Source organism: Ranitomeya variabilis, chromosome 1 (assembly GCF_051348905.1).
Source record: "Ranitomeya variabilis isolate aRanVar5 chromosome 1, aRanVar5.hap1, whole genome shotgun sequence".
In the NCBI taxonomy this organism is placed as follows: Eukaryota; Metazoa; Chordata; class Amphibia; order Anura; family Dendrobatidae; genus Ranitomeya; species Ranitomeya variabilis.
In genome coordinates, this window is record NC_135232.1 from 82,143,388 (window position 1) to 82,171,251 (window position 27,864).

Sequence of the window (27,864 nt, forward strand, 5' to 3'; positions counted from 1 at the left end):
GGAGCGCCGTCAGTCAGGCGGCTGCCGTGTGGTGGCGCGGGAGGGCAGCGCTGTTATAAGGACTATACTGCAGGCGCCGCACACACACACACACAGTGCTGACGGTCAGCAGGTACCAGCACCGAGCATCTCCGCCACAGACAGGTGAGCAGAGTCTGCAGCTGGGGAACTAACAGTGCCAGCATGTCTCACTAGCCGCTTCTGCCTTGTCACTCTCCTCTCTGCTGTGTAACTAGCCAGGGGCTGGCACTACAAGTCTCAGCATGTGGTGATTTGCATGGTGGCAGATTAGGTGCCCTCTAGACCTCATCCTGCCTTCCAGAACTACAGGTCCCAGCATGACTCCGCCTCCGTGCTGCTGCACATTGTTACGGAAGACTAGAAGTCTCAGCCAGGTTATTTAGCTGTGTGGCACCACAAGTCTCAGCATGCACTGATCATTGTTCTGTTAGATGATTTTTTTTCCAGTTGTGGGGGCACTGCAAGTCTCAGCATGTTTGTATCGTCTCTTGGGAGTCTGCATTCTTGTATGGTTTGTAGACAACCTGTGGATCTTGTACTGTCCAAGAACTACAAGTCCCAGCATTCCTTTCTGCTTTGTTGTATAGGAGATTTTGAGAACTACATGAATTAATGATGTCCTCAGTGGGCTATCCAAATGTGGTGGACTACAAGTCTCAACATTAATTGATAATGCATTTTAAGTGGCTTTTCTCCTTGTGAGGGGACTATAAGTCTCAGCAGTCATGGCTGACTGTGAGCGGTGGTCAGGGCCACTCCCCCCCCCCCCCCTTTTTTGTTTTCTCCTTATTGGCATTTCTTCCATATTGAAGCCATATTGGGTGGCACACGCGGGGTTACAGGAAGCCGGTCACATACAGAAAGGCTAATGTCTCCCCAGCTGTGACATCTGGACCTAAATGCTGGAACCTGTAGTCCTACAACCCCCAGTGCAGAATATATGGGCAGGTGAGTGATCCTGGTTCCTGCACCGCGCCATCCCGGCTAGGACTGTGTAATCCGCAGGTGTCGGTTGTCAGGTAGCCGCCGTGTGATCCCTCCTGGGTATAAGAAGCCGCACATCCCCAGTATCCCCGCACTAATCGTCTCGTATGTGGAAGGACTCTGCTCCGCTGCCCTAGACACCGGGGATGTGAGGTTACACCCGAGACCTCCCACCTTCCCATATTACCCAAGAGCCTATATACCAGCCCGGACCACCGATCACAAGAAGACACCCCCTCAGACCTAAAGGGAATCTTTTACCAGGATTTTGCTACTTCGTCTGAGAGCATCCTGATGTAGGGGCAGAGACCCTGATTCCAGTGATTTATCACTTAATTTACTGGGTGCAGCTGTTCTGACGCAATCTGAGTTTTTTAGATGTAGCAGAGCTGAGAAAGCGAACCCTGCCCACACCACAGCTTTCTGTGTACATTGTTTATTGACAGCAGGGAGCAGAGTTGGACACCTTGACACTCAGCAGCTGGTCCCAGCAATGATCATCTCCAGGTGATAGAATCTTCATTGTAAGTAAACAATAATACACAGCCTAAGGCCGGCCTCACACTAGCGAGTTTTACGGACGTAAGAGCGCAGAAATTACGTCCGTAAAACTCGCAAAGTAAACGGCACAATTATTCTCAATGGGGCTGCTCCTATTAGCTGTATATTACGGTTCAGTATTATACGGCTTTCTACGGCCGTACAAAATCGCAGCATGCTGCGTTTGTCAGCGTATTGCGCAAAAAATTCGCAAATGAAAGTCTATGGGGGCGAGAAAAATACGGATTCCACACGGACCAGCAGTGTGACTTGCGAGAAATACGCAGCGGTGTTAGGGTATGTTTCCACGTTCAGGATGGCCGGCGGTATCGCCGCAGCGGCGAAGCCGCTCGGCGCTAAGCCCCGCCCCCCTTCTGGGACGCGATCATGCCGGATGTGTTAACTCTTCACATCCGGGATGATCGCTCTCTCCCATAGCGCCCTGTGATATGCCTTGCGGGGACGCTGCGTCCCCGCAAGGTGTACGGACATGCTGCGATCTGAAAAGACGCGCAGCATGTCCGGAGTCGCAGGGCCGCCGCGTGCGTGTTTCCACGCATAGTGGAGACGGGATTTCATCAAATCCCCTCCACTATGCTGGAACATCTGGACGCTGCGTGTTTGACGCTGCAGCGCTGCGCAGCGTCAAACTCGCAGCGTTTACTGAACGTGGAAACATACCCTTAGTGAAAAGCCGATAATTCAATTGCCGGCTTTTCATTTCTCCTGCCTAAACCCGACAGGATATGAGACATGGTTTACATACAGTAAACCATCTCATATCCCCTTTTTTTTTGCATATTCCACACTACTAATGTTAGTAGTGTGTATGTGCAAAATTTCAGCGCTGTAGCTGCTAAAATAAAGGGTGAAATGGCGGAAAAAAATTGGCGTGGGCTCCCGCGCAATTTTCTCCGCCAGAGTGGTAAAGCCAGTGACTGAGGGCAGATATTAATAGCCAGGAGAGGGTCCATGGTTATTGGCCCCCCCCCCCGTGGCTAAAAACATCTGCCCCCAGCCACCCCAGAAAAGGCACATCTGGAAGATGCGCCTATTCTGGCACTTGGCCACTCTCTTCCCACTCCCTGTAGCGGTGGGATATGGGGTAATGAAGGGTTAATGTCACCTTGCTATTGTAAGGTGACATTAAGCCAGATTAATAATGGAGAGGCGTCAATTATGACACCTATCCATTATTAATCCAATTGTCTGAAAGGGTTAAAAAACACACACACACATGATTTAAAAGTATTTTAATGAAATAAACACAGTGGTTGTTTTAATAATTTATTGCTCTCTCAATCCATTTGCAGACCCTCGCTTGGCAAAATAATAAACGCACAAGATACATACCCTCAGCTGAACCGTCACGTCCCACGATGTAATCCATCTGAAGGGGTTAACTAATATTACAGGCAGGAGCCCTGCAAATGCAGCGGTGTGCTCGTGCTTGTAATTCCCCTACATTGACCTACATTTCCTACAGTCGCGGTGATGCGCCCCCTGGTGGATGTCCTCATATGACCTGGAGCGTGGGAAAAAGTTCCCAGGCTGCAGTTCATGAGAACATCCAGCAGGGGCGCATCACCGCGACTCAATGTAAGTATAGATCACTCTGCTTTCCTTTCAGCACCCGGGGATTACAGGCACGAGCGAGTGGTTTATCGCAGCTCGTGCCTGTAATATTGGTTAACCCCTTCAGATGGATTACTTCGTGGGACGTGATCTGACATCAGAAGGTATGTATCTTGTGCGTTTATTATTTTGCCAAGCGAGGGTGTTCCTGATGGATTGAGAGAGCAATAAATTATTAAAACAACCGCTGTGTTTATTTCATTAAAATACTTTTAAATCGTGTGTGTGTGTGTGTGTGTGTGTGTGTGTGTGTGTGTGTTTTAACCCTTTCAGACAAATGGATTAATAATGGATAGGTGTCATAATTGACGCCTCTCCATTATTAATCTGGCTTAATGTCACCTTCCAATAGCAAGGTGGCATTAACCCTTCATTACCCCATATCCCACCGCTACAGGGAGTGGGAAGAGAGTGGCCAAGTGCCAGAATAGGCGCATCTTCCAGATGTGCCTTTTCTGGGGTGGCTGGGGGCAGATGTTTGTAGCCAGGGGGGGCCAATAACCATGGACCCTCTCCTGGCTATTAATATCTGCCCTCAGTCACTGGCTTTACCATTCTGGCGGAGAAAATTGCGCGGGAGCCCACGCCAATTTTTTCCGCCATTTAACCCTTTATTTTAGCAGCTACGTGCTGAAATTTTGCACATACACACTACTAACATTAGTAGTGTGGAATATGCAAAAAAAAAAGGGGGATATGAGATGGTTTACTGTATGTAATCATGTCTCATATCCTGTCGGGTTTGTGCAGGAGAAATGAAAAGCCGGCAATTGAATTACCGGCTGTTCACAGATATCGCGCTGAATGAAATCTAAATACAGAATATATATATATATGTGTCTCAATGACATATATGTATATATACTGTATATATACTGTATATATGTTTTCCCGAACATTTGAGCACATAAATCCATTAGATGTCGGTTTTGCAAGCCTGCGCGAAAATCTCGCAGTACGGATGCCATACGGATTACATACGGAGGATGCCATGCGCAAAATACGCTGACACACCCTGACTACGGATCAATATTTTGGGAACATTTCTCCGTATTACGGCCGTAGTACGGACGTATAATACGTGGCGTATTGTCTTACGCCCAGTGTGAGGCCGGCCTAATAAGGGACACATGGTTGGAATCAGTGTTTTAACCCCTACCTCATGCCGTCCTCAGATCACATAGCAAATACCTTCTGACCTTTACAACGTTTGTTAGGGCCAGGGGCGAACAAGAACAGAGTAGGGCCCATTGCATTATGAGAGTTCACCACAATGCACGATTCCACCTGTTGACCTGTGTCCTTCCACCATTGACAGTACATGGCTGCCCTCACCCACCGGGCCGCGATGTGGCTGCACCAATCACCCGCCGCCCCTGCTTCTCAGTCCTTTCTATTTTACAACCGATAAATGGAATCGGTGATCTGTGACACCAGTTCTGGAAATGGCGGCAGCAGCGGGCCTCATTTATTATCATGGGGTCTATTTAGTGCCTGGATTTTTAGAACAGAAGAAAAGTCCTTTCTACAAAACTTTTATTTTTTTCTTTCTTCAGTTTAAAAAAAACAAAACAAAACCGGACCCTCTCAGTAATGAAGCCGCCCCTCAGCTTCCTCCTCTTTATTATCACTTACTCCGTTCATCTGTTGTAAACTAGACCAGAAGTGCCGTCCGTGTGAGCAGAGACTAAAACTCGCTGCTCCTTATCACAGTAGAAATCTGTAGAATCTGTCTCCCCCCCCCCCCCCCGGCACGTATATGACCTATTAATATGGGCATACAGGTGATAGAAATGTTAAGCTTGTCCTACCTGTATGCCTCATATTAATGGTTTTGTTGTGGATAAATGTTATATTCTGTCTTTATGTTAATGATTTCTTTCAGTTCTAATACTGCCCTGCTTCCATCAGTGTCAGTTATGGCCCCAGAATCTTGCGCCCTGCCCTCCCTCAGGAATACACACCTCATCCTCCTGTCTGGGGGCGCTGAATTCAGGGGTCTTCTATGCAGGTGCTGGCGACTTCCACTCCAGTGACCACCGGGGCGTGCCGATAAGATGCTCTCCCCACTTCCTCCCTGCACTAGGAACCATGTGTACATGGCGATGACTATGTGGGGAGAGCACCTTATCGGCGCGCACCGGTGGTCACTGGAGCGGAAGTCGCTAGTGTATAAGACCCCTGAATTCAGCGCCCCCAGACAGGAGGATGAGGTGTGTATTTCTGAGGGTGTGCAGGGCGCAGGATTCCGGGGCCATAACTGACGTTGATGGGAGCAGGGTAGTATTGTAATGAGGACAGAGATCAGGGATTACTTCCAGGCAACGAACGCTCCAGAGCCTGTAAGAAATCATTAACATAAAGACAGAATATAACATTTCTCCACAACAAGACCATTACTATGAGGCCTACAGGTAGGACCAGTGTAACATTTCTATTACCATCCCGGGAGGGGGGTGACAGATTCTCTTTAAGTTTGTTTGTTTTTTTTAAATAATGACTGCCCAGACACTGTGACGTTTGCATTGTGTGTTCCACTAGTCCAATTGCAACAATTTAATTTATCCCTCAAAATTGAAGATCAGGGGCGGAATAGCGGAGCAGTGTGCATGTAGATACCAGAGTGGGGGCACTAAGGACCCCTCCTGCTTATTTCAGCCCCCCGCTCTCCTGACGTTTCCACTCTAGTACATACTTATTATTATTTTTCAGCGTCTTTTATTTACAATTCTGGCTTTTTCCTCCATCAAAAAGGTGGGTAAAGAGTGACAACTGGGTGTGAGAGTTTGCCTTGTCAAAGGGGTGTGTCCCTACACTGACCAATCAGTGCTGATGAGATCAGACTTCATTGGGGCCCAGTTGGTGGAGACCCCTCCCTGCCACAGTAAGCCCACCAGAAGCTGGCGATACAAGGGACTGTCCGTGCATTCCGGTCCAACCTGGGTGCCGTGTATACAGCGGAGACTCCACGACGAGCTCACTGACAGATGCCCAGTTCTCTCATTCTGCAGCCAGCCATACACCGTGCAACACAGGCTGTAACCGAAAAACCATGCAAAATGTAAGAAAAAAATCTAGGTAATGTTCACGCAATAAAATGTATTTCTCACTAAATGATCTTTCTTTCCAGGGGGAGGGGGCGCTTTTCCATTTAACACTTACTGCATTTTTTCTGTTTGCATATTATGTGCCCAGTACAAAAGATCTCATGGGGACATTGAATCTTTTTAAATTGTTCGGTTTCTCACTGAAGTGCAGGGTCATTACCTCTCCTCTACTTGGATGCAGTCCTCATAGGTAAACATGGACTGTGGACGTGGAGTTTGTAGGGGCGCAGATATTGTGATCACTCGTGATCAGAGCCCGCACGTTTCCTCTTCGTGCTGCCGAATAGTGACTAAAATGCCGCCACTAGGGGGAGCTCCCACTGCAGTGAATGTGTGCGCTATAACTACGGACATATCCTATGCAGCCAGCTCCCTCTAGTGGCCGCTTCTAGGAGCATTCTGCAGCAAGTCCTGATCCTGAAAGACCTGACGGCAGTCGGGCCACACACGGTACAACCTTGTAAATAGTCACATGATACGATTGACCTTCGTGAACAAACTACCTCGGCGTCAGCGTGTGTGGGGGGAAGTCGTCTTGCCCTGATTAAATATGGCGGCGTGAAGCCCAGTCACTGACAGTACCGCAGTGAGAGGCAGCGCGCGTGCGCAGTGTGGGCGGCGCCGGCTGTGTCAGTGCGGGCACGAGTGTGATGAGAGCGTGTGACCTCTCCGCGGAGTGACTGCCGGGGACACGGGCGAGCTGGCCGGGCGCTGCCTGCGGTAAGACTAATGCCGCTGTGGCACTACAAGTCTCAGGTGGCCTCACACTCGCTGCCGGGAATGTGCACAGTGACCTAATCCTGTGCAGCTGTCCTGATCTGCTGGGAGTTGTAGTGCTGGCATAGTGAGGTGGTGGGGTCCTGCGCTCCTGCAGGTGTATACACCAGTATATAATAACGCGGAGTGTGCCCACCCGTCCCACAGGCAGGAGTGGCTGGTCCTTGTAGTGCCGCACGCTCCCATACTGTCTGGTCTCTCTGTGGATTGTGGGGTTCGGCCTTTAGCATTAAACATCCTGATAAGCCACAGACTACCAAGGATTATTGGGGAGCCCCTCGGTGTGCCCCTGACCAGCAGCCCTTCACAATCTGCCTTAGTACTAGGGTTTGAGTAAAGGGGTTGTCGGTCCTTGTGGCACACGTCTGCAGTCCCTGTGTGGGCGGTGACCCCAATGCTGCAGATCCCCTGCTTCTGGCCACATTCCGACTAGACTGTTTCCGTCCTTTCTCAATAGCCCTACCCTAAGGCCGGACACGTCTAGTCTGAATGTGGCCTGGAGTGTGCGTGTCGCTTCTGTGGTCATGTGATCTCTATCCCCGGCATTGGAGATTCCTGACCGTGTGATGTAAGGACTCGCAGGACTGGAGGCCGGACAGTGCCCAGATCAGAGCGGACTGCATTCTCTGCCAAGCACTGTTCTCCGCTGTCCCATAGACAATGAATGGGGCAGAGCACGTGCACCTTCCTGAGCTCAGTGGTCAAACCCCCAGAGATCAGCAGGTTTTCCCCTATGCTGTAAATAGCTTCTTTTTTTTTTTTTCTGGGGAGGGGGGGGGGGGGGTGTTCAGTCATTTTATGATTTGCATATTTCTATGTGTTATTGTAAGAAAAGAAAGTGTCCGTAATCCTTGCAAAGGAGCCGCTGTTATTGTAGACACCATCCTACAGCGGTGATGAGGGTAATATGGCTGCCGGGGGCAGACCCCGATCCTGGCTGGTATCCTGCACGTGTGTACAGTGGGCGCTTGTCTCATCAGCTGTCATGTCTGCCGTGTAGCAGTGTCACTCTCTGCAGAATGCCTTTAAAGTAACCGTAAACGGATTCTGTTTTTTTTTTTTTTGTTTGTTTGTTTTTTTGCATGGAGAAAGCTTGTGTTCAGCTTTACTTCTTAAGCCTCCACTTAGTCACTCAGTCCTAAAGACCCGATCCTGAGGACCAGTGTGATATGGGCCTCCAGAGACCACCCACCACCCCCAATCCTTTGCTACAGTTCAGATATAGGTGTACTATAATTATTCTGTGACACAAACCCAGACACTCCATTTCTTCTGCTTCTTCCCCTCTGTCCAGATTGATCGCCATGCCTGGATCTCTTCCTGCCTCCGCTGAAGCTTCCTGGCCTAAAGATGTGGGAATCGTCGCTTTGGAGATTTACTTCCCGTCCCAGTATGTTGACCAGGAAGAGCTGGAGAAGTTTGATGGGGTTGGAGCGGGGAAATACACGATTGGCTTGGGTCAGTCCAAGATGGGCTTCTGCTCGGACAGAGAAGACATCAACTCCCTGTGCCTGACCGTGGTCCAGAAGCTGATGGAGAGGAACAACCTGTCGTACGATTGTATCGGAAGGTTGGAGGTGGGAACGGAAACCATCATCGACAAGTCCAAATCGGTGAAGACCGTCCTGATGCAGCTGTTTGAAGACTCTGGCAATACGGACGTCGAAGGCATCGACACGACTAATGCATGTTATGGAGGCACCGCTGCCCTCTTTAATGCCGCCAACTGGGTGGAGTCCAGCTCTTGGGACGGTAGGTTTTAGAGCAAAAAAACTGAAAATTGTCTCTTCAGAGAAGAGGAGGACTAGAACTCTAGTGTCACCTATTGGAAGTAGCAATCCTAAACGTCATTATCAAGCCTTGTCACATGACTAAGGGTACCGTCTCACAGTGGCACTTTGGTCGCTACGACGGCACGATCCGTGACGTTTCAGTGATATCCATACGATATCGCTGTGTCTGACACGCAGCAGCGATCAGGGACCCTGCTGAGAATCGTACGTCGTAGCAGATCGTTTGAAACTTTATTTCGTCGCTGGATCTCCCGCTGACATCGCTGCATCGGCGTGTGTGACGCCGATGCAGCGATGTCTTCACTGGTAACCAGGGTAAATATCGGGTTACTAAGCGCAGGGCCGCACTTAGTAACCCGATGTTTACCCTGGTTACCATTGTAAATGTAAAAAAAAAAACACTACATACTTACATTCCGGTGCCTGTCACGTCCCCGGGCGTCCGCTTCCCTGCACTCCTCCTGCATCCTGTGTCAGCGCCGGCCGGCCGTACATCAGAGCACAGCGGTGACGTCACCGCTCTGCTTTAAGGTCGCGCTTACACAGGATGCAGGAGGAGTGCAGGGAAGCGGACGTCGGGCACCGGAATGTGAGTATGTGTTTTTTTTTTTTTTGTTTGTTTTTTTTTACATTTACAATGGTAACCAGGGTAAACATCGGGTTACTAAGCGCGGCCCTGCGCTTAGTAACCCGATGTTTACCCTGGTTACCCGGGGACCTCGGCATCGTTGGTCGCTGGAGAGCTGTCTGTGTGACAGCTCTCCAGCGACCACACAACGACTTTCCAACGATCACGGCCAGGTCGTATCGCTGGTCGTGATCGTTGGAAAGTTGCAGAGTGTGACGGTACCCTTAGGATAAAAGCCAAACCAGAATCTCAATTTGCAGACACGGTGTTTCGGGATTCTGCCCCTCATCAGTGCAAAGTGTGAGATCTGGTTTGGCTGTGTGAGAGGCGTCTGACCGGGATCCAAGGGGTAATGTTTCTCCTTACGGAGAGCGAAATGTCAGGTATGCCGCGATAAGGAGCATTGCGTCTTAAGTCTCCTCACACGAAAAATCCGTCTATATCACCTGCTACAAGAAGCAGTGAAATAGAAGATGCAAAAAACTCTTCTTACCCAATAAAATAATTTTTTATTAAATAATTTAAAATATAAACACCATTAATAATCAATCATAAACCATATATCTCAGATGTGAGGGACTGCTCGACTACTAATCTCTTTAAACACCGAGTATATACAATTCATACAAAAGGATATTAAATATCATTAGCTGAACAATGGGATATGTCTTACCCCTTTAATACACGTGGTATCAAAGCCACAATCAATAAATACATAGAGGGGTATACAAAAATCCTAGCCAGCTTAAATTGAATCACTTCTACTGCAACAGTAATACCTCGGACTTCCATATTAGCCTCCAAAATCAGAGGGCAAGCTATCTAATGTTGCCAGAATTAGGGAAATAAAGTAGCCTCTGTACTTACTACTGTGTGAGAAGAGTGTCCAGTCCCTCTACCCCGACGCACGTTTCATCCACGGGGCGTCATCTCACATGCTTGAAATGTCTCGTCTCCATAAGGAGAAACGTTACCCCTTGGATCCCAGAGCAGAAAACTGTCACTCTTGCAAAAAGTTCATGAGTCCGGCTCACCTGGAGCGCCTTCAGATAGGAGACCTGGGGCAATTTGCAAAAGAGAGGCCCAAAATTCCAACGGAGAGGTGTAAGGGTATGTGCACATGCTGCATGACGTTTCCGCAGCAGCGGGTCCGCAGCGGTTTCCCATGAGCTTACAGTACAATGTAAACCTATGGGAAACGAAATCCGCAGTACACATGCTGCGGAAAAAAACGCGCGGAAACGCAGTGGTTTATATTCCGCAGCATGTCAATTCTTTGTGCGGATTCCGCTGCGGGTTTACACCTGCTCCAATAGAAAACTGCAGGTGGAAACCGCGATAAATCCGCAGTAAAAACCACAGCAGTTTTGCACTGCGGATTTATCAAATCCGCTGCTGAAAATTCCGCAAAGGAATCCGCAGCGTGGGCATATGGCCTAAGAAGCTTGTCGATGGTTATAGGAAGCGATTGATAGAAGTTATTTATTCCAAATGGTGTGCAATAAAATATTAAGTGGAAGTTGCCAACAATTTTATATGGCTTCTTTTGGGGATTTTGTGTGAAATTATGTCCAATTTGTAATTGCAATAATTTTGTGGGAGAAATAGTTTAAAGGTGCCAACCCTTTCAGCCATGACTGTAGATCTGGAGTTCTTTCTGGTGCTGGCTTTTAACCCACGAGTGGTGCGAGCTCGGCCCCTGAGCCCGCACCGTACAGACCCTGCAGCCTTCCGCCATGAATATGAGGCAGATGTGATTCGGGCGGTTTTGTGTTTTAACCCCTTCCCGACCTATGTGGCGTCATGGAATGATCGCGTCCCTGCAGATCGGGTGAAGGGGTTAACTCCTATTTTACCCGATCTGCAGGGAGAGGGGGAGTGGTACTTCAGCCCAGGGGGGGTGGCTTCACCCCCCCCTCCGTGGCTACGATCGCTCTGATTGGCTGTTGAAAGTGAAACTGCCAATCAGAGCGATTTGTAATATTTCACCTAAAAAAACTGGTGAAATATTACAATCCAGCCATGGCCGATGCTGCAATACCATCGGCCATGGCTGGAAAACCTGAAGTGACCAAACCCCCCCACCCCACCGATCGCCCCCCCAGTGCTCCGTTATGGGGTCCGGTCCCCTCCGTCCTGTGCTCCGCTCCCCCGTCCTCCTGCCCGCTCCCCCCCTGCTCCTATGTCACCCCCCGGTGCTCCGACGCCCCCCCCCCGTGCCCCGATCTTCCCCCCCCCTTATACTTACCGAGGCTCCCGGTGTCGGTCCGTCTCCTCGCTGGGCGCCGCCATCTTCCAAAATGGCGGGCGCATGCTCAGTGCGCCCGCCGAATCGGCCGGCAGATTCATTACAAGTACATTTTGATCGCTGTGGTAGGTTCTATCACAGCGATCAAAATAAAAAAATAATAAATAACCCCCCCCCCCCTTTATCACCCCCATAGATAGGGACAATAATAAAATAAAAAAAATATTTTTTTTTTTCTTTTTCCACTAGGGTTAGGGTTAGAACTAGGGTTAGAACTAGGGGTAGGGTTAGGGTTACGGGTAGGGTTAGGGTTAGGGGTAGGGTTATGGCATGTGCACACAGAGCGGATCGGCCGCGGATCCGCAGCGTATCGGCCGCGGATCCGCAGCGGATTGGCTGCTGCGAATTTGAAGCAGTTTTCCATCAGGTTTACAGTACCATGTACACCTAAGGAAAACCAAATCCGCTGTGCCCATGGTGCGGAAAATTCCGTGCAGAAACGCTGCGTTGTATTTTCCGCAGCATGTCAATTCTTTGTGCGGATTCCGCAGCGTTTTACACCTGTTCCTCAATAGGAATCCGCAGGTGAAATCCGCACAAAAAAACACTGGCAATCTGCTGTAAATCCGCAGGTAAAACGCAGTGCCTTTTTACCTGCAGATTTTTCAAAAATCGTGCGGAAAAATCTCACACGAATCCGCAACGTGGGCACATAGCCTTAGGGTTAGGGTTGGAATTAGGGCTAGGGTTTGAAATAGGGTTAAGATTAGGCTTGTGGTTAGGGTTACGGATAGGGTTAGGGGTGTGTTGGGGTTACAGTTGTGGTTAGGGTTGGGATTAGGGTTACGGTTGGGATTAGGATTAGGGTTGGAATTAGGGTTACGGGTGTGTTGCGGTTAGGGTTGTGGTTTGGGGTGTGTTGGGGTTAGGGTTGTGATTAGGGTTATGGCTACAGTTGGGATTAGGATTAGGGGTGTGTTGGGGTTAGTGTTGAAGTTAGAATTGAGGGGTTTCCACTGTTTAGGCACATCAGGGGTCTCCAAACGCAACATGGCGCCACCATTGATTCCAGCCAATCTTGCGTTCAAAAAGTCAAATGGTGCTCCCGCCCTTCCAAGCCCCGACGTGCGCCCAAACAGTGGTTTACCCCCACATTTGGGGTACCAGCGTACTCAGGACAAACTGGGCAACAACTGTTGGGGTCCAATTTCTCCTGTTACCCTTGCAAAAATAAAAAATTACTTGCTAAAACATAATTTTTGAGGAAAGAACAATTATTTTTTATTTTCACGGCTCTGCGTTATAAACTTCTGTGAAGCACTTGGGGGTTGAAAGTGCTCACCACACATCTAGATAAGTTCCTTCGGGGGTCTAGTTGCCAAAATGGGGTCACTTGTGGGGTGTTTCTACTGTTTAGGCACATCAGGGGCTCTGCAAATGCAATGTGACGCCCGCAGACCATTCCATCAAAGTCTGCATTTCAAATGTCACTACTTCCCTTCCGAGCCCTGACGTGCGCCCAAACAGTGGTTTACCCCCACGTATGGGGTATCAGCGTACTCAGGAGAAACTGGACAACAACTTTTGGGGTCCAATTTCTCCTGTTACCCTTGGGAAAATAAAAAATTGTGGGCTAAAAAATCTTTTTTGAGAAAAGAAAAATTATTTTTTATTTTCATGGCTCTGCGTTATAAACTTCTGTGAAGCACTTGGGGGTTCAAAGTGCTCACCACACATCTAGATTAGTTCCTTGGGAGGTCTAGTTTCCAAAATGGGGTCACTTGTGCGGGAGCTCCAATGTTTAGGCACACAGGGGCTCTCCAAACGCGACATGGTGTCCGCTAATGATTGGAGCTAATTTTCCATTCAAAAAGCCAAGTGGCGAGCCTTCCCTTCCGAGCCCTGCCGTGCGCCCAAACAGTGGTTTACCCCCACATATGGGGTATCATCGTACTCAGGACAAACTGGACAACAACATTTGGGGTCCAATTTCTCCTTTTACCCTTGGGAAAATAAAAAATTCTGGGCTAAAAATCATTTTTGAGGAAAGAAAAATTATTTTTTTATTTTCACGGCTCTGCGTTATAAACTTCTGTGAAGCACCTGGGGGTTATAAGTGCTCACTATGCATCTAGATAAGTTTCTTGGGGGGTCTAGTTTCCAAAATGGGGTCACTTGTGCGGGAGCTCCAATGTTTAGGCACACAGGGGCTCTCCAAACGCGACATGGTGTCCGCTAACGATTGGAGCTAATTTTCCATTCAAAAAGTCAAATGGCACGCCTCCCCTTTCCGAGCCTTGCCGTGCACCCAAACAGTGGTTTACCCCCACATGTGAGGTATTGGTGTACTCAGGAGAAATTGCCCAACAAAATTTAGGATCCATTTTATCCTGTTGCCCATGTGAAAATGAAAAAATTGAGGCTAAAATAATTTTTTTGTGAAAAAAAAAAAAGTACTTTTTCATTTTTACGGATCAATTTGTGAAGCACCTGGGGGTTTAAAGTGCTCACTATGCTTCTAGATAAGTTCCTTGGGGGGTCTAGTTTCCAAAATGTGGTCACTTGTGGGGGAGCTCCAATGTTTAGGCACACGGGGGCTCTCCAAACGCGACATGGTGTCCGCTAAAGATTGGAGCCAATTTTTCATTCAAAAAGTCAAATGGCGCTCCTTCCCTTCCGAGCCCTGCCGTGCGCCCAAACAGTGGTTTACCCCCACATATGAGGTATCAGCGTACTCAGGACAAATTGGACAACAACGTCCGTGGTCCAGTTTCTCCTTTTACCCTTGGGAAAATAAAAAATTGTTGCTAAAAGATCATTTTTGTGACTAAAAAGTTAAATGTTCATTTTTTCCTTCCGTGTTGCTTCTGCTGCTGTGAAACACCTGAAGGGTTAATAAACTTCTTGAATGTGGTTTTGATCACCTTGAGGGGTGCAGTTTTTAGAATGGTGTCACTTTTGGGTATTTTCAGCCATATAGAACCCTCAAACTGACTTCAAATGTGAGGTGGTCCCTAAAAAAAATGGTTTTGTAAATTTTGTTGTAAAAATGAGAAATCACTGGTCAAATTTTAACCCTTATAACTTCCTAGCAAAAAAAAATTTGTTTCCAAAATTGTGCTGATGTAAAGTAGACATGTGGGAAATGTTATTTATTAACTATTTTGTGTCACATAACTCTCTGGTTTAACAGAATAAAAATTCAAAATGTGAAAATTGCGAAATTTTCAAAATTTTTGCCAAATTTCCGTTTTTTTCACAAATAAACTCAGAAATTATCGACCTAAATTTACCACTAACATGAAGCCCAATATGTCACGAAAAAACAATCTCGGAATCGCTAGGATCCGTTGAAGCGTTCCTGAGTTATTACCTCATAAAGGGACACTGGTCAGAATTGCAAAAAACGGCAAGGTCATGAAGGGGTTAATACCTGTCTTGTGACTCCCTTCTGCCAGTAACAAAATTATACACTTAGGTCTATTCTTGTCATAAATCTTGCAAAAAAAAAAAAAAGCGCGAACCCTGACACTTATCACAGCATCTCATTCAATCTACTTGTCTCTTTCCTGAGTATAACATCTGACCCTTCTGCAGGACGCTATGCTCTGGTGGTGGCTGGAGACATTGCCGTGTACGCCACAGGAAGTGCCAGACCCACAGGAGGGGCCGGAGCCGTCGCCATGCTGGTGGGGCCCAACGCGACTCTCATATTAGAAAGAGGTTGGTTTCTCTCCATGTGCATCCTGCAGATGGTACGCCGCTGCCCTCTAGTGTCCTGATACTGTGCTACGCCAATAGACAGAGAAAATAGTTTTTGGTAATGTTTAACCCTTTTCCCAACAAAATTTGTTATTTTTTTTTATTTTTGCACTTTGTTTTCAAACTATACACTTTAGTATTGCTGCATGTAGTGAGTATCTATTGCATTGAACCATTTAAATGCTGTTGTCAAGATTTACAGCAGCAACTAAATGCTTAAACGGCAGTGATCGGCCCAAGCTCTGGTCGCTTCTGTATAGCACAGCCGGCCCCTGCCATGGGAGGACCCGAGCTTGCTCCATACACACGCCCTACATCGGGGAGAAGAGGCTAGCCTTGGCTGGTTTGGTAGCCTCCTTCCACAGCTGACCTGTTCTCTTCCTAATGTTGCAGGGTTGCGTGGGACACACATGCAGCACGCGTACGACTTCTACAAGCCTGACATGGTGTCTGAATATCCGGTGGTCGATGGGAAATTGTCTATCCAGTGCTATCTCAGCGCGTTGGACCGCTGCTACTCCACCTACCGCAAGAAAATCCAGTCACAGTGGCAGAAAGGTACCCGGGCTTCTGTCTGCCGCCGGAAATTTGGTATTTAGAAGATATTCTGAGATTTTTTATTTTTTTTTCTAGAGGGAAACGATAGGCCGTTCACGCTGGATGACTTTAGCTTCATGATTTTTCACTCTCCTTACTGCAAACTTGTGCAGAAATCTCTTGCTCGTCTCTTACTGAACGACTTCATTAGTGATCCCAGTCCGAACATGGAGAATGGGGTCTACACCGGCCTGGACTCATTCCAGTAAGCATTTCTGTATAGATGATGATATTGTTAATGACACATGATATTATTACCACTGAGGCGGCAGTAAAGCCAGCAGCAAAAGTAACCACGGATGATCACACGTTTGAAGATGTCACCTCTGGTGGTATGTGCCCGGAACAGGGTGATGTCATGGCTGCTGCCTCCAGTCCACATACAGTCCTAGAGATGTGAGTTCAGACATCCCTGTTGTGGTGTGAATGCAGATATATATATTCCATATCATTTTTAAAACTTTTTTTTATTCAATAATCCCAGACCTGCAGGTCCCATCTCCTGTGCTATACATAGTAATGCATCAGCACTACTACATATAGCAGAAATCATGATCTCCAACGAACGCCGGCCACCCCTGGCTGTCATGACAACCCATCAGTGCCCCCGCAATCACGTTACTGGTGTGCCGAAGGGAGCATTGAGTGATGCGCTCCCGTCTGTGCGTGTTAAATCCCACTGTCAGAGATTGACAGCAGGATTTAACAGGTTAACAGTCGCGGGCGGAACACCGATCCACCTGCGGCTGTAAAGGTCACATGTTGGCTGATTAAATCACTCGCCATGTCTCAGGAAAGATGTAAACCCGCATCAAGTCAGGGACATGACACATAGCGTAAGTATATATCACATGTCGTGGACGGGTTAAGTGACCTTTAAAATCATTTATTGGTGCCATAAGGACATCACTAAATAATGAGCCTAATATTAGAATTTATTCTGATCTATCAAGTAATTGTCACTTGGGGAGTTGCATCATCATCATCATTATTATTATTATTATTATTATTATGCCATTTATTGCATGGCACTTTACATGTGAAGAGGGGTATACATAACAAGTACAGTAATCTTAAACAATACAAGTCACGACTGGTACAGGAGGAGAGGGGACCCTGCCCGCGAGGGCTCACAATCTACAAGGGATGGGTGAGGATACAATAGGTGAGGATAGAGCTGGTCGTGCAGTGGTTTGGTGGATCGGTGGTTACTGCAGGTTGTAGGCTTGTCGGAAGAGGTGGGTCTTCAGGTTCTTTTTGAAGGTTTCCACGGTAGGAGAGAGTCTGATGTGTTGTGGTAGAGGGTTCCAGAGTAGGGGGGATGCACGAGAGAAATCTTGTATGCAATTGTGGGAAGAGGAGATAAGAGGGGAGTAGAGAAGGAGATCTTGTGAGGATCGGAGGTTGCGTGTAGGGAAGTACCGGGAGAAGAGGTCACAGATGTATGGAGGAGACAGGTTGTGGATGGCTTTGTACGTCACGGTTAGGGTTTTGAACTGGAGTCTCTGGGTAATGGGGAGCCAGTGAATGGATTGACAGAGGGGAGAGGCCGGGGAATAGGTGGACTAGATGGGCAGCGACGTTTAGGACAGATTGGATGGGTGCGAGAGTGTTAGAGGGGAGGCCACAGAGCAGGAGGTTGCAGTGGGCGAGGCGGGAGATGATGAGGGCATGGACTAGGGTTTTTGCAGATTCTTGGTTTAGGAATGTACGGATCTGTGAAATATTTTTGAGTTGAAGGCGGCAGGAAGTGGAAAGGGCTTGGATATGTGGTTTGAAGGAGAGATCAGCGTCAAGGACTACACTGAGGCAGTGACCTTGTGGGACTGGGGAGAGTGAGCAGCTGTTTACTGTAATGGATAGGTTTGTTGGGGGGGTTGCGTGAGATGGGGGAAAGATGATGAATTCTGTTTTGTCCATGTTAAGTTCTTAGAAATCTAGTGGAGAAGAAAGATGAAAAGTGGACAGACATTGTGGGATTCTGGTTAGTAGGGAGGTGATATCTGGTCCAGAGATGTAGATCTATGTCTCATCAGCATAGAGATGATACTGAAAACCGTGAGATTCTATGAGCTGTCTCAGGCCGAAGGTGTAAATGGAGAAGAGCAGGGGCCCAAGGACTGAACCTTGTGGGACTCCGACAGATAGGGGGCGAGGTGAGGAGGTGGTGTGTGAGTGGGAGACGCTGAATGTCCGGTCTGTTAAGTTTGAGATCCATGATAGGGCCAAGTCTGATGCCAAGGGATGAGGTTCTGTAATAATAAGGAATGGTCCACTGTGTCAAAGGCAGAGGACAGGTCCAGGCAGAGGAGTACAGAGTAGTGTCGCTTGCTCTTGGCGGTTAATAGGTCATTGGTGACCTTAGTTGGGGCAGTTTCAGTGGAGTGATATGAACGGAAGCCAGATTGTAAGCGGTTGAAGAGGGAGCAAGAAGAGAGATGGGAAGACAGTTCAAGATAGACGTGTTGTTCCAGTAGTTTTGAGACATAGGGGAGATGTGATATAGGGCGATAGCTAGATACAGAGGATGGGTCAAGAGAGGGCTTTTTGAGGATAGGTGTGATGGAGGCATGTTTAAAGCTTGAGGTGAAAACACCAGTTGTTAGTGATAGGTTGAAGAGATGGGTTGGGATGAAGTGGGATGGGATCGGGTCAAGTGCACAGGTGGTGAGATGCGGTCTTGAGAGTAGAGTGGAGAGTTGATCTTCTGTAGTGGTGGAGAAGTTGGTTTTGGAGGTGAGGGCTGGGCAGTTGGGAGGAAGGGCTCTGGGGGTTGTCGACTAAAACTGTCTCTGATGTTATCAATCTTCTGCTTGAAAAAATGAGGCAAAGTCTTCAGCTGAGATAAGTGGGGAGGGAGGAGGTGCTGGGGGACGGAGGAGAGAGTTGAAAGTGTTGAATAACTGTTTAGGGTTGTGAGACAGGGAGGATATGAGATGAGAAGTAGGTTTGTTTTGCTGTTTCATTCATTCATTCATTCATTCATTTAAAAGCCCAATGTGTTTGGAAAGGATCATGTACAAAGACTGTGTGCTGATGTTCATCAGTATGGTGCAGAAGTCCTGGAAAAAAAATGGTGGTGTCCCAGGATACAGGCTGCCATAAACCGCAGCTGCAGGGAAAGTGCTCACTAAACAGCTCTGGAGTGAGACTGATGGAGCTTTTTAGGAGGTCGATCACTGGACATGTGATTATATTTCATATACAGTTGGCAAAAAAAGTTCTGAATTGTTCATATACTGTCAGGCTAAAGGACCCGGCCTGTTTACCCAAAGTCTAGTCTGAACTTTTGAGTTTTGGGATCTTGACATGCAGAGCAAGATCCCACAACTGTTCTTAGACGCCCCCCCCCCCCCCCCCCCCCCCACTCCACGTTCTCGTGAGATCTTGCGCTTTCTGCTGCATCTTCACTAAGTTGTTACCGATCAGTAAGCGCTCTAATGGTGCGTCCTATTAATCGTAAGTAAACGATGCAGCAGTGCCGGGTTCGGTCAGTGGCAGATTTCACAATAAGAGGCGAGATCTCGCACTTTCACCTTTAGAGGGGCTTATGAGGGTTGTGGGATCCCACAACCCAGAAACTTGGTAATAACTGTTACTTAGTAAAATCCTCTGTGGCTGCCTGCAGCTTTATTAATGAGTTATTGGTGTGTGGCTGCCCCTTTTTCTTTTTATTGTAAGGGTCCTAGTCCCATGTAGTAGTCATTGAGCGACATAGCTGTGATGCCATGACACCATGAAAGTCACCGCAACTTCCAAATGGATGTTTAATAATTCAGTGTAAACTAATTTCTTGGTAGTTACTGTTACATATCCAGGTGGCACATGTGGACCCACTGTGCCACGGGCCCGGGCTTGCCCAAGAGGGGTGTAGCTACGTGGTGTTCACTGGAGGTCCTGATGGTAGTCAGGCTTGAGCTTCTGGTAACCACCAGGTACCACTCCTATGCAGTCCCCAATGCTACAGCTGCTGACCCCAGGGGTCAGGTACTGAGACACGGATTGGACTCTGGCTCTGTTCTGACTACTGCTGACCCCAGGGGTCAGGTACTGAGACACGGATTGGACTCTGGCTCTGTTCTGACTACTCCTCGGGCAGGACTGATGCTGACACTCAGGTCACAGACAGGGCTGATTCGGAGACTGAATAGACAGTCTGGATACACGGAATACTCGGCTAGGCACACGTTCAGACACACACAGGTCTCTGATATAGATTCAGGTACCACCGGAGCACAAGGAACTTCGGGTACTGGACACTGGCCGACCAAGGACCAGGGACTTTGGGTCCAGGACACTGGCCGACCAAGGACCAGGGACTTTGGGTCCAGGACACTGGCCACCCAGGGACTTTGGGTCCAGGACAGTGGCCACACAAGGACCAGGGAACCTAACCACTAAAAATTTCTTCTAAACACTGATGATACATTTGTTGCTTCGGCATCTCCCAGTAGGAGAGGGTGCCTTTTATACACGGCGTTAGTGACCATGTGGTTTCGCTGTTAACAATCTATTTGTAAATCTCTGACTTTGACCACTGAGCCACATTTTGACCGTGCTCTGGGAGTGAGGTGGCGTCGGTCTCTACATGACAGTAAATGTAGAATAGATATCCGGCTGAAGATGGTAAATACAGCTGACTTTTCTCATTTAGGGATGTGAGATTGGAGGACACGTACTTCGACAGAGATGTAGAAAAGGCTTTCCTGAAATCCAGCGCGGAGTTCTTCAATCAGAAGACGAAAGCGTCATTGTTGGTGTCCCGGGAGAACGGGAACATGTACACGCCGTCTGTGTATGGCTGCCTGGCCTCCGTGCTGGCTCAGTGAGTACTATCTGACTTGTCTTGCTGTGGGGAAAAAATGCTAAACGTGATTAGAAATGTAACCATTTTAATATTTGTATAAATGTTTTGCCCCTCAGGTATTCCCCTCAGCAGTTAGCAGGACAGAGGATTGGAGTATTTTCCTATGGATCTGGTTTTGCTGCTACGTTGTACTCCATTAGCGTTTCCCAAGATGCCACACCGGGTAAGAGCAAAAGTGTCAGATTATGTCTGTTTTCTCCTGCTGGGGCGCTTCAGGGGATTTGCACACTCTGCTGGATCTCCAGCAATTGAATGTTTGATTTACTCTGGAATCAGCCCCTTTAACATAATGGGATTAGGAAAACCCCAGTTTGAGCTTCGAAAAACATTTTAGAGTAATGTGTATAGTAATATGCCTGTGCTGCGGTCTGATCTTGCTCCTTGCTGTCTCCAATAGGCTCCTCTCTGGATAAGCTGACGGCCAGTCTGTCCGACTTGAAAGCAAGATTGGACTCGAGGAAAATCGTTCCCCCCAGTGTGTTTGCAGAAAACATGAAGTTAAGAGAAGACACCCACCATTTAGGTACCGGCTCCTGCGGGGTGACTCCATTAGTGACTAGTTTGACAGTACGGGGACCAGTCTAATATTGTGTTTTTGTTCTGAGCTTGCCATTCTTTTCTCTGCAGCCAGTTACATACCTCAGGGCTCCGTAGACGAGCTGTTTGCTGGCACTTGGTACCTGGTGCGGGTGGATGAGAAGCATCGGAGGTTTTATGGACGGACCTCGGTACTGAATGACGGCCCTCTGGAGGCGGCTCTGGAATTGGTCCACTCGGCAAACGCTAGTGAGGTAATAAAACCACAGCCATGGCCTCTATACTGGGCAGCATGCACCCAGCTTGACTTTGAGATCACAAAGCAATACTTTAACCCCTTTACAATCTTGGACGTATAGGTACGTCCAAGGTCACATCCCCCTGTCTGATGTGGGCTCCAGCGGTGAGCCAGCAACTTCTCCAGCACATCAGCTGATGTCATAAGCTGACATGTGCCCCCAACAGCGGCAGGTGGAATCGCGATCCACCCGCGGCTGTTAACATGTTAAATGCTGCTGTCAATCTTTGACAGCGACATTTAACATGATTGCGGCCGAAGTGCATCACCAACCCCACCCATCGGCGTCTGTGTCACATGACCCTGGGTCACCGAGGGATTGGCAGATGAGCCCTATGGTTGCCATCGCCAAACTGCTGTGATCGCCACCCAATGGCTGAAGCCCTGCTATCTGTAGCACAAGCGATCAGAAAATCGTAGCTTCTAGTCTCCCATGAAGACTATTGGAGTTAGTAAAAAAAAAAAATCACAATCTACAAGGGATGGGTGAGGATACAATAGGTGAGGGCAGAGCTGGTCGTGCAGTGGTTTGGTCGATCGGTGGTTACTGCAGGTTGTAGGCTTGTCGGAAGAGGTAGGTCTCCAGCTTCTTATTGAAGGTTTCCACGGTAGACGAGAGTCTGATATGTTGGGGTAGAGAGTTCCAGAGTAGGGGGGATGTGCAGGAAAAATCTTGTATGCGATTGTGGGAAGAGGAGATAAGAGAAGGAGATCTTGTGAGGATCGGAGGTTGCGTGCAGGAAAGTACCGGGAGACGAGGTCACAGATGTATGGAGGAGACAGGTTGTGGATGGCTTTGTACGTCATGGTTAGGATTTTGTACTGGAGTCTCTGGGTAATGGGGAGCCAGTGAAGGGATTGACAGAGGGGAGAGGCCGGGGAATAGCGGGGGGGACAGGTGGATTAGTCGGGCAGCAGAGTTTAGAATAGATTGGAGGGGTGCGAGAGTGTTAGAGGGGAGGCCACAGAGCAGGAGGTTACAGTAGTCGAGGCGGGAGATGATGAGGGCATGGACTAGGGTTTTTGCAGATTCTTGGTTTAGGAATGTACGGATCCGTGAAATATTTGAGTTGGAGGTGGCAGGAAGTGGAAAGGGCTTGGATATGCGGTTTGAGGGAGAGATCAGTATCAAGGATTACCCCAAGACAGCGAGCTTGTGGGACTGGGGAGAGTGGGCAGCCGTTTACTGTAATGGATAGGTTCGTTGGGGGGGGTCGTGTGAGATGGGGGGGAAAGACAATGAATTCTGTTTTGTCCATGTTAAGTTTTAGAAATCTAGCGGAGAAGAAGGATGAAATAGCGGACAGACATTGAGGGATTCTGGTTAGAAGGGTGGTGATATCTGGTCCAGAGATGTAGATCTGTGTGTCATCAGCATAGAGATGATACTGAAAACCGTGAGATTCTATGAGCTGTCCCAGGCCAAAAGTGTAAATGGCGAAGAGCATATTTATAATTCTAATATATATATACATATTTATAATTAAAATGTATACATACATATTTATAAATATATATATATATATATATATATATATATATATATATATATATATATATATATATATATATATATATATATATATATATATATATATATATATATATATATATATATATATATATAATTATATATATTTTTTTTAAATTGCCCCATTAACCCCATTCTGCCAGCTGACGGAATAGTACGTCAGCTGGCAGAACCCCCGCTTTGAGGTGGGCTCCGGCGGTGAGCCCACCTCAAAGCCGCGACATGTCGGCTGTATTGTACAACTTGCATGTGCACGCAAACGCTGACAGCGGCATTTAACTAGTGCTCCCGGCCGCGTGGCCGGAAGTGCTCGCACAGCTGACCTCCGTCACTTGATCGGGGGTCATCGGTGCATTGCCATAAGAACAAGAGGTCTCCTTGAGATCTCTATGGTTGTTGATGGCCGATTGCTTTGAGCGCCACCCTGTGGTCCGCGTTCAAAGCAACCCTGCATTTCTGCTACATAGAGGTGATCTGTGCTTCACCTCTATGTAGCAGAGCCGATCGTGTAGTGCATGCTTCTAGCCTCCTATGGAGGCTATTCAAGCATGCCAAAATTTTAAAAAAAAGTGTTTAAATATATAAAAAAAATATATAAAAGTTCAAATCACCCCCAATTAACCCCAATCAAAATAAAACAATAAAAAAATCAAACCTACACATATTTGGTATCGCCGCATTCAGATTCGCCCGATCTATCAATAAAAACAAAGCATTAACCTGATCACTAAATGGCGTAGCCAGAAAAAAATCAAAATGCCAAAATTTACGTTTTTTTTGGTCGCCACAACATTGCAATAGAATGCAATAACGGGCGATCAAAAGAACATATCTGCACCAAAATGGTATAATTAAAAGCGCCAGCTCGGCACGCAAAAAATAAGCCCTCACCCGACCCCCAGATCATGAAAATTGGAGACGCTACGGGTATCGGAAAATGGCGCAAATTTTTATTTTTATTTTTTTTAGCAAGTTTTGAAAAAAATGTTTACCACTTAGATAAAAGAGAACCTAGACATGTTTGGTGTCTATGAACTCGTAATGACCTGGAGAATCATAATGGTAGGTTAGTTTTAGCATTTGGTGAACCCAGCAAAAAAGCCAAACAAAAAACCAGTGTGAGATTGCACTTTTTTTGCAATTTCATCGCACTTGGAATTTTTTTCCCGTTTTCTGTTACACGACATGGTAAAACCAATGGTATCGTTCAAAAGTACAACTTGTCCCGCAAAAAATATGCCCTCACATGGCCATATTGACGGAAAAATAAAAAAGTTATGGCTCTGGGAAGGAGGGGAGCGAAAAACTAAAAAAAAGCTTGGGGTGAAGGGGTTAAAATTAAAAATACACATTTGATATCGCTGCTTTTAGAATTTGCCCAATGAAACAATTTCAGCTCCGCGCAAAAACCATTAACGATCACCCAACCCCGAAAAATGAAGACTCTACAAGTCTCTGAAAATGGCAATTTTTTTTTCACCACTTAAGTAAAAAATGAACCAATATATTTGGTATCTACGATCTCGTAATGACCTGGAGAATCATAATGGCAGGTCAGTTTTAGCATTTAGTGAACATGGGGAAAAAAAATAAAATTGTGGAATTGCACTTTTCTTGCAATTTCATCACACTTAGATTTTTTTTTTTCCCCCGTTTTCCTGTACATTATATGGTAAAATCAATGGAGTCGTTCAAAAGTACAACTCGTCCCGCAAAAAAACACTCCCTCACATGTCCATATTGACGGAAAAATTAAAGTTATGTTTCTGGGAAGAAGGGGGGCAAAAAAAAAAAAAAAACGGAAAAAGCCAAGGTTGTGAAGGGGTTAAAAAGCATTGCTCTGTATTGTGGGTAGTGATGGGGTATGGTAGCACTATAACGCCATGGCTTCCCAGTGTGAGACCCCTTTGGGTATCTTTTAAACGTCACCTTTCTCTGACTATCGCGTACAGAAGGCAGATGTGAGAGGGGAGGGCTCCTGCCAGTGTCCTTACAGCCACGTCTGGTCTGAGGCTTCTGAGGAGGGGTTGGGATTCCTTATTTATTTTTCATATGGTTTACTGCATTATGAGATGTGTAAGGATCAACGAATATGATAATAAAAGGCCGCACTTATTGTCAGCCGTCATGTTGAAACAAAGCTATATTAAGGGGCTAAAGCTGCCATACCACACACAACCTGTAGACAAGTGGGGCACTGTTTGTTTTTAAATATTTTTAGCCCTGGTCAACCTTTTGTAAATGTTACCTGTCGGGTGATCTGTGCTGCCTGCACCATGAGCAGCATGAATCCAGGAGAGCTTCTGTAATTGTAGGTGGTGGTCTTACTGTGGAACCCATGAGCATTTCAGTAAAAAAAAAAAAAAAACCCCGAAATAACTATAACCTGGAATAGAGACTGGTCATGGGGGTGGGTCTTCATTGCCTTTTTCCCTCTGCCCAATTGACAAGTCTCTCTCCCTATATAAATAAGAGGAGACCTGGCTGATCAGGGCATCAAGGAGCTTCCCTCAAGACTAGTCTGCCTGTTCCCAGGTCCCATCTAATCCATGGTTATCTCTGAAATGCCTTGGTTTCAAAGTAAAACCTGGATCTCTGCAGTGAGGGCAGCATGAATAACCGAACAAGTTCACTTTTGAAGGAAAAAGGCTTTTTGTTGTGTTTTTGTCCTAATCACGTCTTCTCCGATAACAGCACTTCCCGAGCCCGGCTAAGAAGGTGCCGAGAATCCCCACAGAGACGGAGGCCATTTCTGTAGCTAATGGAGACCACTGACCCGACTTTCTGGACCGACGCATTTCACTTTCATTGATGGAGCTGCAAATATCGTCCTCCCTAAAACCTGCACCTTTTTATTTTTAATAGAATCGCTACAAGATATAAAAGTGTTTAAAGAACAACTATAAATATCCAACATTGTAAATAGTGAAAGGGCTTCTAGCTCCTCGTATCCGCTGTCTACAGAATATTTTCTATCTTTTTAAAGAGAAAAAAAAGAGGGAATTTGATCTTTTTGGTTGTTTGCTGCACTTCGTTTCTAGTTCTCATAGATCAGGGAATGGCCCCATCTGTTGTAATTGGGAACCATTGTGATATATAAAGAAAACCTGTAAAGTGTCCACCGCCCTCCTCCACAGAGACCGTGCAGCGCCGTCGCCCAGAGCAAGGCTTCCGAAAACCCTGTCCTTCCGTCACTAGAATACACTTTATTTTCTTGCTTTTAGCAAGTCGTCCTGAAACCACGTACCTCAGACAGTATTTATTTCTTCCTACCCGGCGCAGTGCGTTTTCTATGTACAAAACTGTTTAGCGTCACCAGGAGAAGGTTCTGAAGATCACATTGGTGCTAAATCTTAACTGTAAAAAGTGTAGAAAATGAATGTAAATTGAGGTTTGTGTTTTTTTATTTTTTTATTTTTTTTTTAAGCCATATCGGTCACCTACATATAATGGAGGCGGCTTTCTTGTATGTTGGGTAATAACACATATACACACAAATGGAACCTAAGGGTCATGGGATCCGATGACAATGGCAGCCGCAGCCTGTAGGCTCATCGGGAGCCATTGACTGTAATATGGCACATTTACTAGGGAAGTGGGGAACGCCACCTCCTCTATATGAACTTCTAAAAGAGATATCACTAAAAGGCCCTGCAGACCTTCACAAACACTTTCCTAAAAAATAAAAGCAACTCTGTAAATAATATTCATTTAGGACACATTTTTCTTTTTCTACAGCTTTTATGATGACTGTTGCATCTCCATGGTAACAGACTACAAACAAATCAAGTGTAGTCAGTGTCTGCAGTCCTAAATTAAATCTTGCCTCTACTTCTTGATCTTAACATAATAATGAATAAATTAAATATATATTATTGCAAGAATTGGAGGACCGGTAAAAGGAGGTATGACTTTGGAATTATTTGGTCTGTTACCATGGAGATGCTTTGGTCTGAATGGCGACTAGTTACATAAACTGTTCATTAGTGGCTTTTGTTTTGTTTTTTGTTTTTTTTCATTTTAGAGGCATTAGGACAAAGTATTACAACATGTGTTGAGTTTGACACGAGGTGGTGTAACTTCTATTTCCAGAACCATCTTTTTCTGTTCCTTTAGTGATGATTTCCATCTACAATTCACTTTTTGTATTTTGGTTGTGTAATTTTTTTTTTTTCTGATTTGTATAATATTGTGTACTCTATTTTGTACAGTTTTTTTTTTTTTTTTTTTTCTTTTCTTTATCAATTCCCATAGGAAATGTACAGGACGCAAATGTAAAACTATTTTAGATTATTATTAATAGGTGTAAACCTATGAACGAATTGGTTCTGTAGAAAAGAGAAGGGTAAGAAATGAATTTGGAAGTGATGTAAAACCTTTAAAAATAAAGTTTTCACAGGATTGTCTGCCGGTGTACCTTTTTTATTTTGCATGTTCTAAATGTACAAAAAGACATGGGGCCGCACATCCATCCCCCAAAACAATCTCTCATTCATCTGTTGCAGCTAAGCAAAAATTCCATGAGTTGCTACTTACCGG

The 27,864-nt window shown here is 46.5% G+C and overlaps 1 protein-coding gene across 2 annotated transcripts; it reads left to right on the forward strand.

Moving 5' to 3' along the window:
* On the forward strand, positions 1 to 27,731 carry HMGCS1 (3-hydroxy-3-methylglutaryl-CoA synthase 1). 2 transcript variants are annotated; one of them, XM_077285474.1, is made up of 10 exons: positions 1 to 144; positions 8,359 to 8,816; positions 15,331 to 15,456; positions 15,889 to 16,053; positions 16,129 to 16,297; positions 20,747 to 20,917; positions 21,016 to 21,122; positions 21,357 to 21,482; positions 21,587 to 21,750; positions 26,020 to 27,731. In XM_077285474.1, exons 2-10 carry the CDS (start codon positions 8,369 to 8,371, stop codon positions 26,098 to 26,100), a joined length of 1,557 nt encoding a protein of 518 aa, XP_077141589.1. In that variant the 5' UTR covers positions 1 to 144; positions 8,359 to 8,368; the 3' UTR covers positions 26,101 to 27,731. The 2 variants fall into 2 exon arrangements, with proteins under 2 accessions (XP_077141589.1, XP_077141597.1); XM_077285482.1 differs by lacking the exon at positions 1 to 144 and adding an exon at positions 6,874 to 7,007.
* The last annotated feature ends 133 nt before the right edge of the window (positions 27,732 to 27,864 follow it).